General features: G+C 47.1%; 1 protein-coding gene across 9 annotated transcripts in view; it reads left to right on the top strand.

The window, feature by feature from the left end:
- The window catches only part of ZNF71 (zinc finger protein 71), a 27,395-nt gene extending 7,218 nt beyond the window's left edge, over positions 1–20,177 (top strand). Inside the window, exons 1-5 of one of the 9 annotated variants that reach the window (XM_019716877.3) lie at positions 4,603–4,680; positions 5,662–5,716; positions 7,686–7,754; positions 11,011–11,137; positions 17,629–20,177. In XM_019716877.3, the coding sequence (XP_019572436.2) occupies positions 7,722–7,754; positions 11,011–11,137; positions 17,629–19,097 (1,629 nt within the window). In that variant the 5' untranslated portion in view covers positions 4,603–4,680; positions 5,662–5,716; positions 7,686–7,721 and the 3' untranslated portion in view covers positions 19,098–20,177. Of the gene's footprint in view, positions 1–4,296; positions 4,681–5,661; positions 5,717–5,752; positions 6,821–7,685; positions 7,755–11,010; positions 11,138–17,628 lie in introns of those variants that run through there. The other 8 variants (XM_019716876.3, XM_074315370.2, XM_074315369.2 and 5 more) reach the window with 8 other exon arrangements.

The following is a 20,177-nucleotide window of genomic DNA, read 5'->3' as shown; positions in this document are numbered from 1 at the left end:
CAGGTGCTCTGGGAGAAACAAGCCTGAAACCCCTGTAGCCCCTCCCTGTCCACTCTCCCTTGGGCCAGACAGACACAGCAGTGGGCCTCTATGTGGGAGGAACCAGGTACTTACCTCGCTACCACCTGGTTTCCAGAGGAGTGGCAAAGAGTGAAAGCCCAGCTGGAAGCTGCTGGGTGAAGTTGGGGTGGCGACTTTGCCCAGAACAGGAACTTCAGTCCCATGGGCCTCAGGGGTTGGGCAGCTCTGGAAGGCCCCTGGTCCCACCTCTCCAGGTGCACCAGCCTGAGAGGCACTGGTCTGCCATCACAAAATCCCACAGCATGGGTGGCTTAAACACAGATCTGTCTTCTCGTGGTTCTGGAGGCAGGATCAAGATGTGGGCAGGTTGGTTCCTCCTGAGACCTCTTCTTGGCTTTTAGACAGCCGTCTTCTCCCTGTGTCCTTACATGGTCATCCTCTGTGCATGTCTGTGTCCTAATCTCTTAAGAGGACACCTCAGATTGGATTAGGACCCATCCAAATGGCCTCATTTTAACTCAGTCACCTTTTCGAAGACTTTATGTGCAAACAGGGTTACATTCTGAGGTCCTGAGGGTTAGGGCTTCAATATATAAATTGGGGGGTGGGATGCAAATCAGCCCTTAACACCAGATTTCAAGGTCTCTGAGATGTCTTGGATACAAGTTAAGATCCCAGTAAAAGTTGATCACAGCCAACAAGGGCTGGGGACTCTGCTTCACTCACTCTGTCAGGGATGCAGGACCCATCCATCACTCTCCTGGGACTAGGGATTCTCACTTGAATCCTCCACATTTTGTAGGCAGAGACAACATGTGTCTGATAAAGGACGTTTATACAAAATATACAATGAACTCTAAAAACTCAACAATAAGAAAACCCAATTGAAAAATGGGCAAAGGATCCGAACAGACACCTCACCAAAGAAGATACACAGATGGCAAATAAGCATAGAAGATGCTTCCCATCCCATGTCATTAGAGAACTGCAAACTACACACCTATTAAAATGGCAAAAATCCAGAAGAAACTGACAACACCAAATGCTGGAGAGGATGTGAGGCAAGGAGGTTCTCATTTGTTCCTGGTGGGAATGCAAAATGATGCAGCCACTTTGGGTGACAGTTTGGCTGTTTCTTACAGGGCTAATCTTACCATACTGTCCAGCAATCACGCTCCATGTGAGGTATTTACTCACATGAGTTGAAGACTTTTGTCCACACACAGAAAGCTGCACATGGATGTTTATAGCAGTTTTATACAACCACCTAGATGTCCTTTAATAGATGAATGGATAAACAGGCTGTGGAACATTTATTATTATTGTTATTATTATTCAGTGATAAAATGAAATGAGCTATCAAGTAAAAAAAAAGGAGGAAACATAAATGCATATTGAATGTTAAGTGAAAGAAGCCAGTCTGAAAAGGCTATGTATTGTCTGATTCTAACCATGGGACATGCTGAAAAAGGCAAAACTATGGGAGCAGAAAGTGGCTGAAAGGGTTGATGAAGATGGAGGGGGTTGAGCAGATGGAGCCCAGAGCATTTTCAGGGCAGTGAAACTATTCTGTGTGCCACTGTGGTGGTGGGTACAGATTATTATGCATTTATCAAAACCTACAGAAGTTAACAATGCAAAGAGTAACCTTAGTGTAAACTGTGTTGTTTAATTAGTAATGATGTATCAATGTCAGTTCATTAATTGTAACAAATGTAACACACTCATGCAAATGTTTAATAATAGGGGAAATTGTGTGCAGGGAGGTGGGTCTGTGAGCTCTCTTTGCACTACCTGTTCAATTTTTCTGCAAACGTAAAACTGTTCTAAAAAAATAAAGTCTGCTAGTAAAAATGAAAACAAAACAAAAAACTAACAATGAGATATCACTACATAGTCAGAGAGGATAGAATAAAAGTATATATAATAACATCAAATATTGTTAAGGATTTAGAGAAACTGGATATCTCATAAGGGCTGTAGGAATGTAAAATGGTACTGTCACTGTCAAACAGTTTGGAAGTTCATTTTAAAGAAACAAAAACTAAAAAAAAAAAAAGAAGAAGAAGTAAATGCCATCCCACCTGTAAACTGCATCTCTGAGCATTTGTCCCAGAAAAATAAGGTTTGTGTTCACACAAAAAAATCTGTGAAAAGGAAACAACAGTGAAAGGGCAACCTATGGAATGGGAGGAAATATTTACAAACCAAATATCTAATAAGGGGTTAACATCCAAAACATGTAAGGAACTCCTTCAAACAAACAAACAAACAAACAAACAAATAAATAAATAAGCAAAGGACTTGAATTGAATAGACACTTTTCCAAAGAAGACATATAGGTGACCAACCGGTAGGTATGTGACAAGATGCTCAATGTCACTCATCATCAGGGAAATGCAAATCAAACCACAGTGAAATGTCACTTCTAACCTGTTAGAATGGTTATTATATAAAAAAAAACAAGTGTTATACAGGATGTAGAGAAATTGGAATCTTTATACACTGCAGGTGGGAATGTAAAATTTGAGTGTAGGAGGGAATGCAGCCACTATGGAAGACAGTACAAGGTTCCTCCAAAAAATTAAAAATAGAACTACCATATTATCCAGCAATCTCACTTCTGGGTATTTACCCAAAAGGACTGAAATCAGGATCTCAAATAGATATTTCCACTGCATGGTTCATTGCAGCATTATTCACAGCCAAGACGTGGAAGCAACCCAAGTGTCCATCAACGGAACCTGGATAAAGAAAATGTGGTTCACACATACAATGCAATATTTTCCAGCCTTAAAAAAGAAGGAAATCCTGCTACATGCAGCAACATGAGTAAACCTTGAGGACACTGTGCTAAGTGAAAGAAACCAGACACAGAAAGACAAATACTGCATTTATATGAGGTATCTAAAATAGTCAAACACAGAAATAAAGAGTACTGGTTGGCAGTGTCTGGGGGGAGAGGGTAAGTGGAGAGTGATTGTTCAATAGGTATAAACTTTCTGCTATGCAAGATGAGTAAGTTCTAGAAATCTGTACAACATCGTGCCTACACTTAATACAGTATTGTACACTTAAAAATTTGTTAGGAGGGTAGATCTCATGTTCAGTGCTTTCACTACAATGAAATGAAAAGAAACCTGGAATAGCCCTAAACTGGAAACATCCTAGATGAGGTACCCAAATTGTGGTACATTAATACTGTGAAATAGCCCTTAGCAATAAAGTACTGGACCATTGACACATGAAACATCTTGGGGAAATTTTGAGAATTGTGTTCAGTGAATAAAATGTCTATAGTATAACATTTTTGAAATGACAAAATTATAGGTGTGGAGGACAAATTGGTGACAATTGGGGATTGAGGAAGGATGGGGTCTGGGGGAAAGTGGGTGTAGCTGTGAAAGGGCCACATGAGAAAGCCTGGTGGTGATGGAACTGTTCTGTATGTTGACAATATCAATGTTAACATGCTATTTGTGGTATTGTAAGATGCCATTTTTCGGGGGAACTCGCTCAGTGGCACATGGGGTCGCTCTGTATAGTGTCTATTATTTCTTACAACGGCATGTGAATTTACATTTGTCTCAAAATAATTTAAAAATCATTAATCACCACCTGAGGCAAGCTGCTGTTTGTGTTTTTTGTGGTCACTCATGCAGCAGATGCTTTTGAACTCGGCTTTGTGGTTTATGGTGTAAGAAGGCTCCCTGACCGCCCACTTTCCTGTCTTGTGACCTCTCTTGTCTGCACCACTTTCCTCAGCTGGAAAGTAGCTTGGTTGGTTACGAGGATTAAAGGAGTTTGTACACCATAAGATGCCAAGAACAGGAGTTGGCATGTAGGCAACTCATAATACGAGGGGTTATTTTTTTCTTATAATGATCATTCGCTTCTTGGCATGTCTGTATGCTTTGCCAGTTTTCTACAAATCAGCATGATTATCAGATTCAAGCAAGTTGCCCGGTTGCCTTGGCTGGACTGTAGAATGTCTGGAGACGAGCTATAGCTTCTTTTCTCCACCTCCACCAGCAGCCCCCTCCTTTTCTGGAATTTTCCCTCCTCCCCTCCTTCCTCCCTAAGTAGTCCTCCCTCCCCTCCTTCCTGCCCCTCCTCCCACCCCAACCCTATTTCTACTCTCTTCCTCCTCTGACCCTTTTCTTCTTACAGTTCTTCCTTCCTCCTCATCCCTCTTCCCACTTGTTATTTCTTCCAGCCCCCTTCCTCCTCCCACCCTCCCTCCCTGTCCCTTCTCCCCTCTTCCCTTCTCATCCCTCTTCCCCTGTCCTCCCCCTCTCGTCCCCCTTCCATTCTTTTCCTTTACTCCCTCTCCATCTTCCCTCCCCTCCCTTTCTTCTCAGCTCCTCCCTCCCCTTCCTGTCCCCTTCCCGGACCTCTCTCTCCCTCCTTCTTATCACCCTCCCTGTTCCTGCCCCTCTCTCTTCCTCTCCTCTCTCCCCCATCCTCTTGCGCACACTTCCCCGCCCCCTGGGCCGCAGTGCCTCGGGGGCCTCTGGGAGATGGAGGCGCGGGTTCGGGTCCGCTCGGTTGGAGGCTGCGGCGCGCGGGATTCTGGGAAGTGTAGTCGGCCAGTCGCGCGGGCGCAGTGTTGCCGGGTGGGCCTAGCGGCACCGGTCCTTGTCCTGACAGAAGCGTGCGGTGAGTCCGGCTGCGGGCGGGGCTGAACGGGAGGAGAGGGGGAAGGGGCGGGCTGAGGGGTGGGGTGTGCGGGCCCAAGTAAGGGGCGTGCGGACTGAGGGGAAGGTGTGCGCCTCAGGGAGAGAGTTTAAGGGCTGCGGAGAGGAAAGCTGTTTACAGACCGAATCTGACTGGGTGGGGAAGATGGTGAATGTGTGTGTGCCTGGGACTGTGTGTTTGTGTTGGGCTGATGCTCCAGGTCTGTCTCTACTGTGAGTGTGTGTGTGTGTCTGGGTGGCCTCCTGTACCCTGGCGTTTGCGTGTGTGTGGATGCCACCTGTCTTGGTCCCTGGGGGTCTGTCTGTGGAAGGTGTCCACCAATAGGTTGTGTTTGCCTGTCTCTGGGAGGTCTCTCTGGGTGACTGCCCAGTGTCCATGTCTGTTGGTACACGTGTGTGCGTGTGTGTGTATGTGCCTTTATTTCTGTCCATTGTGTCTCAGTGTGAGGTGCCATTCAGGTGTCCACCTGTGTCTAGTCTTTTCCTCTGTATGTGTCTCTGGGTGTGAGTGTGTCTGTGAGCATGGAGGTGTGTCTCTCCTGTCTGTGTCTACCTGTCTCTATGTGTCCACCTGTGTCTCTGTCTCTGGCTGTTGCTGAGTGTTCGTGTGTGACTGTTGGGGTGGGTGTAAGCATATGGGTGCATCTGGGTATGCTCTCCCAAAAGCATGTGCAAAAGACTGTGCACACGTGGACAGGTGGGCCTTTCTTCTTGCCCCCAAATCCCCCAGCTCCTTCCTGCTCTTCAGAGCCCTGTCTGGTGACAGGGTATGGGGCTTCCCACAGGGCCTTCTTAACGGGGGAAGGAAAGCCAGAGACCTTTATCCCGTCCTGACCAGGGGTTGATTTGTTGAAGGCATGTGTGTTGGACACTCACAGACTACCTCATTTATAGACCTCCCAGTAACTCTGAGGCAGTGACTCTCATTATCCCCATTTTGCAGATGGGAAAACTGAGGCTCAGAGACTTTGAAGTGAATCACCCAACTCTACACCCAGGTATCCAGGTTCCAGAGCCCCCACACCTAACCACCCTGACAGATGGGAAATCCTTGTTTCCTTTGGGCTCCTCTGATACAAAGCTGTAGGATTTTTCCCTGTTGGGATTTCCCCTTAGAGACAATGGAAGGAAGCAAATGCCAGAAAGCTCCAATGGAGGAAGAAGAGGAATGAGGGAGCTCCTGACTTTTCAGCCACACAAATCTCGGGCCACACTGAGTTCAGTGGTCACCAGTCCCATGCACATGTCACTTCCAGGGCCACTGTGCTTCCTGGCCTCTTTTCTTAAAAAATAAAAATTAAAAAATAAAGAAAATTAAAAATTATAGTTAGCGATTACATTGCTATAAAGGCAAATATAAGCCAGCCTGGATTAGATTCACCATTTTTTCTTATAATTTTAAAAGAAATGAAGACTTTCTCATGGGGCCACTACAGGTATCAGGGGCCCGGGGCCGCTGTGCCTCCTGGGCGAGTCAGCTGTGGTCGCTTCCACATAGGTAGGGCAAAAGGAGTGGGTGTTGTTGACCTTAGGCTGCAGGGATAAGAGTCAGAGACTGCTAGTCCAAAAAGAATACGTTTTTAAAAATTAAATTGTGTTTAAAAATTATGAAATAATGTGAAGTCACTGCACCCAGGGACACGAATACAAAGGGAAGAAAATTTACAGCCCCTTTGCAGTCCCACTTCGTTCCCTCGGGACACCACCCGGTGTTTGTCATTCCACAGCCTTCTTCAGGCTTGGAAACACTGCTCACAAGCACACACAGCCACGCATGTTAATTGTTTTCACTTAAGAGGCATTAGAGTTATGTACACAACTGTGCAACTTGCTGTCCTCATTTAATGACGTCACAGACACGCCCGCAGGTGCACAACTAACTCCTGCCCCCTAGAGGTGACCTGGCATTTAAGACTGGATGCCCTGCCATTTATCTGATGAGTACTGATTTTGTCTCCAGGGTTTTTTCTGTTGGTGGATTGGTTTGTGCTTTGCCCCGAGGAGCAGTGCTACAGTAAACGTCTCTGGTCCCTGCGTAACCTTTCACGTGGAGCTGTTGTTGCCACAGGCAGAGTCCCGGCACCAGGGTCGATGGGTGACGGGTCTGTCCTTTGCCAGCTCACTATCTGGAAAGGTTGAGAGGCAGTTGTTCCTTCATTTTGTTCCTTTGCCAGCGCTAGAAATTGGCTCATTTATTCATAATTTATTCATTTATTCAATGTGTGGGAATATCCGGTGTGCTGGACATTGTCCTAGATGCAGGGGACACAATCCAAAATGATCATCTCAGTTCTGCTCCTGTGAGCCCCCCAGGTGACTGCATCCCACGCGAACACACTCCACTAACAACAACAGTCATAATAACAGTGGCTATGTATTGAGTTCTTTCCGTGTGCTCCTCATGTGTATCTGTTAGTTGAACCTCGCAGTGACCCCATGAGATCTGGGGAGGGGTGGGGACAGCGTTGGGGCATCTGGTGGGGCCTTGGGCCAGTACTCAGATCCAGGGAGTGGGCACAGGGTCCTGTTGCTCCCTCCAGCCTGTGGGACTGGCAGTGTGTGCGTGCATGTGTGTGTTGGGGTAGTATCAGTGCCATGGGAGTCTGGGCGTGCCTTGGAGAGACAGCAAACGCGAACCTGGATGTTCTCAGCCCATCTCCAATCCCAGCTCTGTAACCTTGGGGAACGGCTTATCTCTTTGGGCCTCCATTTCCTCATCTGTGAAATGGGGTGGTTGGAAATAGCACCCACTCTGTAGGGTGTTAGGAGAATTCAGTGAGACGTTTGTCCAGTGCTTGGCATGCGATAAACCCCTGATAGGCCCCTTATGTGTTTGCTACTAACGTGTCTGCATTACCCTCTCTGCCTCTCTTAGTGGGGTTGTGTCTGTCTGTCCTGCCCGCATTGTGAGGCAGGCCTAGGCCTGGTCTCTCACTGTGCCTTCCTCTTTCTCCCCCCACCCCACAGCCCTCCCGTCCCCCGGTCACTGTTGGCCCTTGAGGGATGGCCGCCCAGCCGCTGACCGACAAGGCCCTGGTGAGTCATGTCACTCTCTCACTCCCTTCCTGAGGCTCAGACCCAAAGGATCGAGCTTCTGCCCAGGGATGACCCACTGCCCATCCAAGCCCCCGACAGGGCCCCCGACCCAGTCTCCTGTGGACTGTGTCTGCCCTGAGGAAGGAGGGTAGTGCCCTGACACTGGCTCAGTCAAGCAAGGGGGACAGGGCAGCTCAGGAGTGACTTGTCCTGCCCCGGGGCTGTCAAGAGACACATATTGGCACCCGGGAAGTGGTGGCTTAAACACGTTACATCAAGTGTGGAAAAGGCCCATGCAGAGGGGCCCAGATAGCACAGTGCGGGATGCGTGACCTTCAGAAGTGACAGACAGCACTAATGTCCCAGGAGAAGGAGGAGGATGCCTGTGGGGAGGGGCACGTGCGCGTCCCCAGCTTTCGCTGTATTTTATGATGTTTTAGTGGGTGGTATATATGTGTCTATTTGTGGTATTTTTCTCTAAACTTTCTTTGATACAAGAAATATTTCGTAATAAAAAATCTATACATGGCTGGGCATAAATCTTGCCCTGCATTTTATATGAGTTCTTTAGGAGTGATTCGTGAGTCTTCACAGTTCTTTCCCAGTAGGTGGGGCAGTTTATACTCCCACCAGGGTGCAGGAGAGGCTAGCACTGGTTTACACTGCGGCCGTTGTCGGATGTTTCTTCTGCTCACTGGCTCTGAGTGACAAATGGTATAAACCTGGAGTACGTGACAACTGGCATCGCGTGACCTCTTTCTGAGTAGCACCCTTTGTATTATTACTGAGGTTTGATTTTGAGAAAATGTTTCTTAGCCATTTATGCAGGTGGATAAATTATCCTGTGCTTTGCCAGTCTGCAGAAATCTTAACATTCTCGAAGGTTTTAAAGAAGAGTGTGTGTGTGTGTGTGTGTGTGTGTGTGTGTGTGTACATATTTGTGGCAAATATTCTTCCCGGTTTGTTTTTTGTTTCTCAATTTATTTTATTTGTATTTTGTAAGTACAAAAGCATTGCATGTTTTTAAAATCCAGTCTTTCATTCTCTCCCATTCTGGTGCTTCCCATTGTCTTCAATCTGTAAAAGGGTTTCTCCATCCACAGGTCGCACGTCACCGATGTGTCTTCCTTTATTCCACTTACCATTTGGGTGTTAAGAGTCAACTTTTGAATCTTTCGTATCCACGTAGAATTTGTCTTGCTGTGTAAACGTGTCAGTTCACTTACCCATGAGATTTGGTTTGTCGTGTCCTCATTAACACCTGTATTGCGATGCACCCCACGTCACAAAGCGTACGCCGCATTCATTTTTGGTATAGTCACAGAGTTATGCCACCATGACCACGGTCAATTTGAAAATATTTTCTTTACCCCAAAAAGGAATCGTATACCTTTCACCACTCACCCCCATTTCTCCCCCAATAACTTCCAGCTCCTGGCAACCACTAATTTACTCTTTGTCTCTGGATTGGCCTATTCTGGACATTTTGTATAAATGGAATCAGACAATATGTGGTCTTTTATGTCTGGCTTCTTTCATTGACCATCATATTTTTGACATTCACCTCCATTGTAATAAGTATTGGTGCTTCATTCGTTTTCATGGATGAATAATATTCCATTGTGTGGATAGAGTGCGTTTTGTTTATCCATTCACCAGGTGGCAAACATTTGGGCTAATTCCACTTTTTGGTTATTAGTAATACTGCTGTTAACATTAGTGTACAAGTGTTTTGTTTGAGCTTGTGTTCTCATTTCTCTTGAGTGTAAGTGTGGAATTGCTTGTCCTTTGATAACTCTCTGTTTAACCATTTAAGGTTTATTTTCCAACTTGTCTGCCCCTGGATGTCTTGATTTTTAACTTCTGTGATTATTGCCTTGATTACTTCTTTTACCGACATTACTCAGCAGGATTTGTCAGTTGTTGTTTCAATATGGTTGGGATTTGAGGGTCATTTTTTCCTTAATCACTTCCAGTGTAATTACATTGTGATTTTTTAAAAAACAGAGCCTATCTGATTTCAGCTCTTTGGAAGTGGGTGAGGTTTTCCTTGTGGCAAAGTGGTTTGTGTGCCATTAGACAGGAAACCAGAATAGATGAAGCCCTAGGGTGAATGGCCTCAGACACATGCACACAGAGACCTCAGGTGCAGCTTACTGGGGGTGAAGCCCCACTCTTACGGGACTCTCCCTGGACTCTCCCCGACCCTTACAATCAAAGCTGGCAGTCTCTCCCTCTCTGGTGTCTCCACACCTCTGCGTCTGCCCTGCCACATCCTTGCTGTACAGGGTGGGCTCGAAGACTTCCAGGACCACCTGTTTTGGTTTCAGTCCATCCCCATGCCAGCCCATGGAGCCTGCTCAGTGAGTATTTCACTGCAGTGGGACAAACTCAGGGGAGACTTTCAGAAGAATTATATTTAAAAAATTAAAACAAAAGGGTGTCAGAGGGAAACTTTAGCAGATGATGGGTGAGTTTGTGGCCTCAATTGTGGTGATGGTTTCAAAGATTTGTACTTACTTTCACATTTTCTAAGTTGTATCCATTAAATGTGGGCAACATTTTGTATGCCTGTCATACCTCAATAAAGTGGTTTAAAAAAACAGAAATCATTAGCTGGACTGGCCAAAGGATGTATGGGGCCAGACACTCAAATAATAGTAATAATATAATGTAATAAGTATTATTAATAAATAGATATGATATGTATGAAATGTCAAATTAATCAATGATGATAGCAATAGTTGATATTTATTGAGACTTTACTCCAGCCATGCCTTATAGTGCTGGACTCATATATGTATTACCTCATTTAACTCCACAGTGGCTACAGAGGGAGACATTGTTATTGTGAAGTCCATAGAACAAACAGGCTCAGAAAGGTTAAGACAGTTGCTCAAGGGAACATTGCGGGGAGTGGCAAAGCCAGGATTTTGTCGCAGGCTGCCAGGCTCCCAAGCCCACACTCTTAAGCACTGCCCTCTGTTTCTCAAATCTGTGAATTTCTGCGCTAAACAGTCTCATATTTGTTTTATTTCTCTGCCAGAGGACCACCCTTGGTGCCTAAGTATGTCCTTGGTATACTTAGTCACCAAGAACACTGTGAGTGGTCAGGCCCTTCAGAATCCGCACTGTGTTGAAATCACTTCAGATACATCCCGTCCACCTTCCCTAATCCCCTCAGCCCTTCTGGCCATTTCTGCAGACCTCTGTGAGAAGGGCCCTGCAGTGAGTGGTTGTGGGTTTCCTCTTTCAGGAGTCAGTGACATTCAGGGATGTGACTGTGGACTTCACCCAGGAGGAGTGGCAGCAGCTGGAGCCTGCCCAGAAGGACCTGTACAGAGATGTGATGTTGGAGACCTACAGGAACCTGGTCTCGCTGGGTAAGGGGGCAGCTTTGCTGAGTTACCATCAGGTTGTCACTTGAGGACTGCAAAGAAATAAGAAAAAAGATGGACAGATCTGACTATGTAGAAAGTTTAAATTACTCTACTTGAAGCTAAAAATAAAGCAGCTTCAAGTAGATGATAGGTGATGGTAGGTGATGAAATGGGAACAGTATTAGCACATGTGTAACAGTCAAAGGATTATAACTGTATAAAGAGCTCCTAGGAATAAGTAAAAAAAAGCGAATGATAGAAAGATGGACCAAACTTATGAGCTGGGAATTCATAGATGCAGAAATACATGGAGTTCCACTTTATAAAAGATTTTACTTTTTTAAAAAATTTTTTTCCTTTTTTTAAATTGGGGAACAGTGTGTTTTTCCAGGACCTATCAGCTCTAAGTCAAGTCATTGTTTTTTTTCAATCTAGTTGTGGAGACCGTAGCTCACTGGCCCATGTGGGAATCTAACAAGCGATCTGGGTGTTATGAGCACTGTGCTTTAACCAACTGAGCCAACCAGCCGCCCCTATAAAAGACTTTTAAACCTTACTAATAGTCAAAGAAATACAAATTGAGGCAAAGAAATACAGTTCTTGCCCATGAGACACACAGAGATGAAAAAGGATAATAATTGCCTGTATTATGAGGGTGTAGGGAAAGGGACTCTCATTTTAGGAGCATAAAGTTGGGACATCTCCTTTGGAAGATGGTTTGGTATCATCAACCAAATTTCGAACAATTGCATTTTGCGGGATCTGTCCTTTAGAAATCTTCCTGTAAGTGTGCAAAGTTTTTCACAGGATGAAAAATAAAGAGAAACAACCTAGATGCCCACCTCTGCAAGCTGGACTGAGCACGTCAAGGTGTAACAGTATGATGGATGCAGTGCAGCTCTGCAAAGATGAGCACTCTTTGAAGGCACTGACATGAAACGATGTCCCTGGACAATACTGTTCAGTAAAAGCACGTAACTTCCAAACCAGAGTAAGGTCCCACTTGTTTAACAGCTTTTGTGGAGGTGTAATTGACCTACAGTTAAGCCCATATTTAAAGTTCGATGCATTTTGACATCTGTGTATGAGTGCACCTGGGAAACCATCACCATGATCCAGATAATGAGCATACCCATTAGCCCAGAAAGTTTCTTGTGCCCCTTCTTAATACCTCCCCCCCCCCACACCCATCCTCTACTCCTTATATCCCTGTGCTTTAGTTTCCATATTGTAGGATTTTATATACATGCAGTCATACAGCATGTACTCTTTTTTGGGGATCTGACTTCTTACACTCAGCATCATTTTCCTGGTTCACCCATGTTGCCCCTGGGTATTGATAGTTCACTTCTTTTTATTGCTGAGTAATAGTCTACTTCATGGATAGACCACAGTTTGTTCATGCATTCACTTGTTGACGAATATTTGAGTTGTTCCCAGTCTGAACTATTACAGATAAAGCTGCCATGAGCATGCGTGTGCAAGTTTTTCTGCAGGCGTGTGCTTTCCTTTCTCTTGAGTGAACACCAAGAAGCACAGTGGTTGGGTCATAGGGTAGGTGTCTATTTAACTTTTTAAGAAACTGCCAAACTTTTTTCAGAGAGGTTGTCACATTTTACATTTCCACCAGCGGTCCCAGTTGGTCTGTGGGCTTCTCAGAACAGAATATTTTAGCCATTCTCGTTGGTTGCAGTCTTATCACATGGCAGTTTTCATTTGACATTGAGACTCTTTTCATGTGTGTATTTGCCACCTGTTTATTTTCTTCAGTGAGATATCTGTTCAAGTCTTTTGCCTGTGTTTTACATTGGGTTGTTTGTTTCCTTATTGTCGAGTTTTGAAAGTTCTGTATATAGTCTTTTTTTTTTTAAGTTCTAGACCAAAGTCCTTTATCGTATAGATGCTTTGCAACTATTTTCTCCCATTCTGTGGGTAGTCTTTTCTATTTCTTGACAGCAGCATTTGAAACACAAATGTTTTTAGTTTTGACGTGGTCCAGTTTATTTATTTTGTTGTTGTTGCTTGTGCTTTTGGTGTCATATCTGAGAAACCATTGCCTGACCTGAGGCCACAAAGAGTTACTCCTGTGTTTTCTTCTAAGAGTTTTATACTTTTAGCTTTTTGTTCCGGTCTTTGGTCCATTTTGAGTTTTTTTTTGTTTTTTTTTGTAAACGATGTAAAGAAAGGGGGCTAATGTCACTCTTGAATGTGGATACCCAGGTGCCAACACCATTTGCTGAAGAGTGGATGTTTTCAATTTGATGAAGTCCAGTTTATCAGTTATTGTCTTTGGGGATTGTACTTTTGGTGTCACATCTAGGAAATCTTTGCATAGCTCAAGGCCACAAAGATTTTCTTCTAGTATAAGCTATAGAGTTTTAGGTTTTATATTTTTGTTCTGACCCCTTCAGAATAATGATGCAGAGTGTTCATTCAAGTCCATTTTTTAAAATCAAATGTTATTCCATCATTTGTTGAAAAGACTAAATTTTTCCATCAAAAAATTCCCCCGGAATTTTCTCCATTGAATTGCCTTTGAGCTTTTGTCAAAAATCAGTTAGTTGTCCATGTATGTGTGGCTCTGGTTCTGGGCTCTGTTGTGTCCATCCATCCATTTGTGTGTCTTGACACCAGCATCATGTCATTCGATCTGCTCTCAGGCTTTGCCTTTTGACCCACGCTCAGTGTAGGATGACTTACTTTCCACAAGACCCCCTGGGTATTCTGTCCAATGACCTGAGTTTACCTGGTGCAAGTTAAATGGCTGGCCAGTGTAAGAAGGTACCGTTTCCGGCCCTGCGTCAGCTCAGGGGACCTTTTCCAGGTCCTTTCAGGAGGTTTCCCCAATTTCACATAACTCTTATCTGGAAACTGGAGGCAGGATCTTACCGACCCCCAGCACATTCTGTGAAGGGCTTCCCTCTCCAGCGCTCTGGCTCTGTCTGGTGAACTCTGCCTGCCCTGCTCACTCGGTCCCATCTCCTCAACCCAGAGTCTGCTGGGCTTTGCCTCAGCTTCCCCTCTGGGCCACGGCCTGCAAACTTCCCAGGTTGTAGGGCCTCTTTTGAATCCCACCTCTAGAAATTAGTGCCCTTCGTTGCCTGATGTCCAGTGTCTTGAAAACCTTTATTCTATATATTTTGTCCCCGCCCCCCACACTGCTTTAGGTTACAGGGAAATGTTATCCCTGATGCTGTGTCTTGGGCAGAAGCCTCATTTTAGGGAGGAAAAGGTGTGTGTTCATGTGTGGGTGCATACAGACATTTTTTAAAAAGGTATGCACTGTGGAAAATATTCTAAAAATATACAACAAACTGTTAACTCAAATGGGAGAGATTGCAGGAGACTTCCATTTTATAAATTATTTTTTGATGTTGGATGTTTTAATAACAAGCTTGAATTACTTTGTGATTAGAAACAATTGTAGGAGCATTTGAGATCTTGCCCCCTGGCCTATGTGGTCAGTTTGGCTCAAATAAACTCTTATAAAAATTAAAAAAAGAAACAATCATAGAAATTGGTACAATATGGAGAAAGAAACACAAGAAATCTAGCACCATGAAAACAAGCCTCATCCACATTTGGACCAAAAAGAATGAATACCATTTTGCACATTCATAGTTTTTTGCCAAAATGGCCTTTCTGGACCTTGTACTGTTGACATTTCCCTGGACCTTGGGCAAGAATGCCAAGTATGTCATTAGATGCTTTGCTCCTTGCTGATCTGATTGGTGAAAAGCTGCGTGGCGGGGTCACTTTAACTTGGCTGATGCGGAGCTGTGTTTCCACAGCTTTTCAGGGTGAAGAGCTGGTGTTTGCTTTTTCTGCAGATGAAGGATTTTAATCCATGAAAAGGAGGCTGCCTCCTTTCCCCCACCCCTTAATTACGGGTTCTGCTGGCATTCTGCCTCCAGTTCTCCTGACTTTTGGGGTTAGTTTATTCCAAAAGACTTCCAACCATATTCACAACCCAGACTGTGCCCCCTCTGACGTCTGTAACCACGTGCCGGTTTATGTCCCTAATGTGGCCCCAAACCAAATCTACCATTACCTTTGCTTCCCTCCTCCCCGAGAAGTTACCCTCACCTGCCCCAGGGCCTTCACACCCCACACCACCAGCTGCCCTGACATTTGAGTGTCACGCCCATACTAGGGTCATTCTCTCACCTTGCGTAGTTCTCAAATCCTTTCCTCTGGAATGGGACAGCGAGACAGCCAAATAGTGACTCAGGGACCAGACGGCCTAATCGAATGTGCTGTGTGACCTTGAGGGTGTGACTTCATTCTCAGAGCCTTGGTTTCCCCGACTGTAAAATGGGTGCAACCTTAACAGCACCTACTCACGTTTGGGCGCCAGGGTTGCATGAAATGACCCATGCAGGCTGCTTGGCACCATGCCGGGCACGTAGCAGATGCTGTCGGGTACCTTCTGTGTGCCAGGCACGGCTGAAGGAACTGGGGACCAGCGAGGCCCTTGGCTTCATGGAGCTCACTTTCCACTGGGGGAGCTGGTAATGCGCACTCACAATGAAGCAGGCGAGAGAACCATGGGATGGCTCTTCCTTTCCACTGTAGGGTGACAGCCTCCTGTGAGGGGTAAATGCTGAGGCCTGAAGGATGAATGCCCATGGTAAGGTATGGGATAGCAGATGCAAAGGCCCTGGGGCAGGAAGAACTTGGCACAGACAAGGGAACAAAAGGGCGAGTGTGGGTGGATGGTGGAGAGGAGTCCGGAGAGGCCGCCCACAGACTGGGAAGGCATGGGCTCTTACCCCAGGACATGGGGAAGCCCCTGGAGGGTTTGCTCTGACTCTTGAGTCCCTTTTCCCGCTGAATGGCGGGTGCGTTGTGGAATAGTGAGGGTGGAGGCTGTTGTGGCACTTCGGGCACGAAATCCAGGGTGCGGCTGGATTGTTGGCAGTGGTGATGGAGAGATTTGGGCCAGTTCAAGCGGTTTTGCACATCCAGTGGCACTTGTTAATAGGCTGGACAGTGGGAGGGAAGGGGTGAGTCATAGATGACTGCTGAATCATTTTTTTTCAATAAAAAATTTATTTTTAAAAAATTATAAAATATACATAACAAAATTTACTGTTTTAACCATTTTTAAGTGTATAGTTCTGTGGTATTAACTACATTCATATTGTCATGCGACCGTCACTTCATCCGTCTCCAGAAGTCTTTTCATCATCCCAAACTGGAACTCTGTCCCCATTAAACAGCTCTCCATTCCTTCCTCCCCCACTGTCCTACTTTCTGTCCCCATGAATTTGATGACTCTAGGAACCTCATATGAGTGGAATCATACAGTATCAGTCCTTCTGTGTCTGACTTATTTTGCTAAGTTTCTCTGATGAGCCTTTCTTTCTATCATTTTTTGGGGTGGCAGGGGTTCCAAAATCACAAGTTTCACATCAAATGTGTTAGGTCTGCAATACCAAGAGGGACACCCAATAGACTTTTGAACATTCCTCAGCAGAGCACAGAGAGGAGGTCTGGGCTGGGGTCTTCAATTTAGGGGCACCAGCATAGAGAAGAGACTGAAATCCAGGCTCTTGTACGCTGGCAGTGGGAGCTGGCATGGCTTAGGGGAGCAGTCTCAAACTGAGGGGTCAGAGGAGATGGTGGGAGCTTAAATGCAGAAGGGAGAACAGCTGTTCCTCTACTGCTTTTTGTTGCCTCATAGGAAGAAGGGCTGGATTTTCACATTTTTTAATGAAATTTTTGTGTAAGATCTCACAATTTTTAAATATTTGGGATAAAGCCATTAGGTCCATGATACAGAGTCTAAACTCAGGCGAGCCCCCTAGACTGGAAATAGAGATTGAGAAATTCACAGGACACACGTAGAAAGGGATTCGAGCTGCCATATGACTGTGATCAGGGAGGGATGGGTGTGCAAAGAGAAGGGGGTCTGCAGTCAGCTGCAAGGGACAGCGCCGCTCCAGGACTAGACAGTGAAAAAAGGTCAGTGAGGGGCGCCCACTGGGAGAGGTGGGAAAGGAGGGAGCTCGGCTGGCCACTGGGGAGATGGAGGACAGCCAGCACACACCACATGAATGTCAGCTCTTATTTGATCGTTTCTGATAAAAATCAGTGCTGCGAGAAGCATAGCTGGATGAGGGTATACAGAAGGAGCCCTGGAAGGGAGGAGCCCGTTGCAGTAATCCCTTACTCGGGTTTGTGAGAGACTTCAATCCACCTCCAATCCGATCCTCTCAGCCTGCCATCCTCCTGTTGTGCCTTTTCAGGGGTCTGTCCTCTGAGCTCCGGCTGCTGGCCACCTTTTGCACCCCCTCCCGAAGGGACCTATCTTGTCCTCTGCTCACCTCCTTAATCCACGCTTGTGTCAGCTCACTGCTTCCCTTCTCCCTCCTGTCCCAGCGACAGGCTGCCACTCTCTCCTCAGTCTGTGCTTTGTCCAGTCTTGGGAAGTTCCTCCCTCCCCTTGTTAACTACGTGTGTTTGGTCTTCTCTTTCCCCTCCCCACCCAGACTTGGAGACTAAACCTGACGTGAAAGAATCGGACCTAAAGGAGGGCATTTCAGAAAGCAGACCATCCGCTGGAGTGGTCGTGGAAGGACCCACGAGGAATGGTGCCTGGCGTTCTGCCTTTGAAGAAGCGGGGACACAGGGTGACTGGGTGGGGAGGCCGCAGGGGGAGGCAGGGACCTGCCTGGAGCGCTTGGAGATTTCCCAGGAGTTAGCCTCTGAACGTTGTGCATTTAAGGCTTTCGTCCACCAAAGCTCCAGGCCGATCCCACCGAGATCAGAAGGGCCGAGAACAGAGGGGACCCACCCGTTTGCCATGCGTGGGAAGAACCTCTCAGGTACTGCAGACCTCAGCCCACCGGCTAAGGTCTGCGCGGAGAAGAAGCCCTACCACTGCAGGGAGTGTGGCAAGGCGTTCGGCCGGAGCTCCTCCCTGATGAAGCACCAGCGGATCCACACCGGGGAGAAGCCCTTCGCGTGCGACGTGTGCGGGAAGCACTTCATCGAGCGGTCTTCCCTCACCATCCACCAGCGCGTGCACACCGGGGAGAAGCCCTATGGGTGCGGGGACTGCGGCAAGGCCTTCAGCCAGCGCATGAACCTGGTCGTGCATCAGAGGACGCACACCGGAGAGAAGCCCTACGCGTGCGACGCGTGCGGGAAGGCCTTCCGGAAGACGTCGTCCCTGGCGCAGCACGAGAGGATCCACACGGGGGAGAAGCCCTACGCGTGCGGGGACTGCGGCAAGGCCTTCAGCCAGAACATGCACCTCGTCGTGCACCAGCGCACGCACACCGGGGAGAAGCCGTACGTGTGCGGCCAGTGCGGGCGCGCCTTCAGCCAGAACATGCACCTGACGGAGCACCAGCGGACGCACACGGGCGAGCGGCCGTACGCGTGCAAGGAGTGCGGCAAGGCGTTCAACAAGAGCTCGTCCCTCACGCTGCACCTGAGGAACCACACCGGGGAGCGGCCGTACGCCTGCGGCCAGTGCGGCAAGGCCTTCAGTCAGAGCGCCTACCTCATCCAGCACCAGCGCTTCCACATCGGGGTGAAGCCCTTCGAGTGCAGCGCCTGCGGCAAGGCCTTCAGCAAGAACTCCTCGCTCACCCAGCACCAGCGCATCCACACCGGGGAGAAGCCGTACGAGTGCTCCGTCTGCAGGAAGCACTTCACTGGGCGCTCGTCCCTGGTGGTGCACCAGCTCGGCCACACGGGGGAGCGGCCCTACGCCTGCGGCCAGTGCGGCAAGGCCTTCAGCCAGAGCGCCTACCTCATCGAGCACCAGCGCATCCACACCGGGGAGAAGCCCTACAAGTGCGCCCAGTGTGGCAAGGCCTTCATCAAGAACTCCTCGCTCACCGTCCACCAGCGGATCCACACGGGAGAGAAACCGTACAAGTGCGGCGAGTGCGGGAAGACCTTCAGCCGCAATACCAACCTCACGCGACACCTGAGGATCCACACGTAGCGGGGCGTGGGACCTCAGAATCCACACCAGGCGCGCGGGACCCTGAGCGCCTGTGACAGCCCAAGAAGTTCTGATACTGGGGACCTGGTAACGCAGTGTCAAGACAAGTCCTGCCCAGACGGGTCTTGGGAATGTGGGCGTTGGGGACAGGCCTCGCTGTTCCCAGGAGCTCCTTTCTGCAGCGTCTGCGCAGCCACAGTAGAGAGCAAGCCCCTACAAGTTTCGTATCTGGGGACACGGTGAGGTTCACTGTGGCTCCAGGCACCTCGGACGTCAGGGCTCCAGACCGAGCTCTGCAAAAATTGTCTTAAGAGCTTGGACAACAGATTCACTGTCTCTGGGTCTCTGTTTCCTCAATTGTAAAATGGAGGAGTGGGAGAAGACTCAAGTGAACATGGGGACATTCTCCCTTTGTCACACGTATCCTGGATCTAGTCCAGAGGTCAGGTTGTCACCATCTGTGAGTTTCCAACCGTCCCACATCCAGCCCCCAGTCTCCCTACAACACCTGCTGGAAGCCCCCAAGCTAATAAGTGGTAGGAGTTGGCAAGTTGTTCGTGGGAAAAATAGTTCTTTTTCAGAGTTAGCACATGACAGTAATCACTTCAGATGCCAAAGTGTCTCGTAGTGATCTGTTAATTTTTTAAATGAAACTTTTTTTTTTAATGCAACTTAATTAAGGGAAACCAGTGTCCTTTTAAACAGTTGTCAGGTGCCAGTTGTCCTGTCAAAATCAGTGTCAACACTTGTGGGGCGAGGGAGAGAAGGGGAGGGTGTACAAATACAGCAGGTTTGATATCCAGGTTTGAATACTTCCTGGATTTGGTAAGTGTGCACATCTGAGCACGGAGCGTCTGCTTTGTTTTACTTTTGCTGTGAAACCGGAAGGTAGCTCCAGCTGAGTTTCCTAAGGCCAACCTGAAGCTTTGTTTCCACATAGTTTCCCCCAGACTCTCCTTTCTCTGGGGCTTTTTACGCCACCCTTTTTATTGTAACACTTGATGCTCCTCATTGCTAAGGCCCTGGTGTTCCTGAATGCTGACACGGGTATGCACAAAGAATAAATTGTTTTCAAAATCA

Source organism: Rhinolophus sinicus, chromosome 8, assembly GCF_057876585.1.
Source record: "Rhinolophus sinicus isolate RSI-liver-muscle chromosome 8, RSI-T2T, whole genome shotgun sequence".
NCBI classification, from domain to species: domain Eukaryota; kingdom Metazoa; phylum Chordata; class Mammalia; order Chiroptera; family Rhinolophidae; genus Rhinolophus; species Rhinolophus sinicus.
The sequence above is the reverse complement of the archived record's forward strand: the minus strand, read 5'-3'. Positions and strand labels throughout refer to the sequence as shown.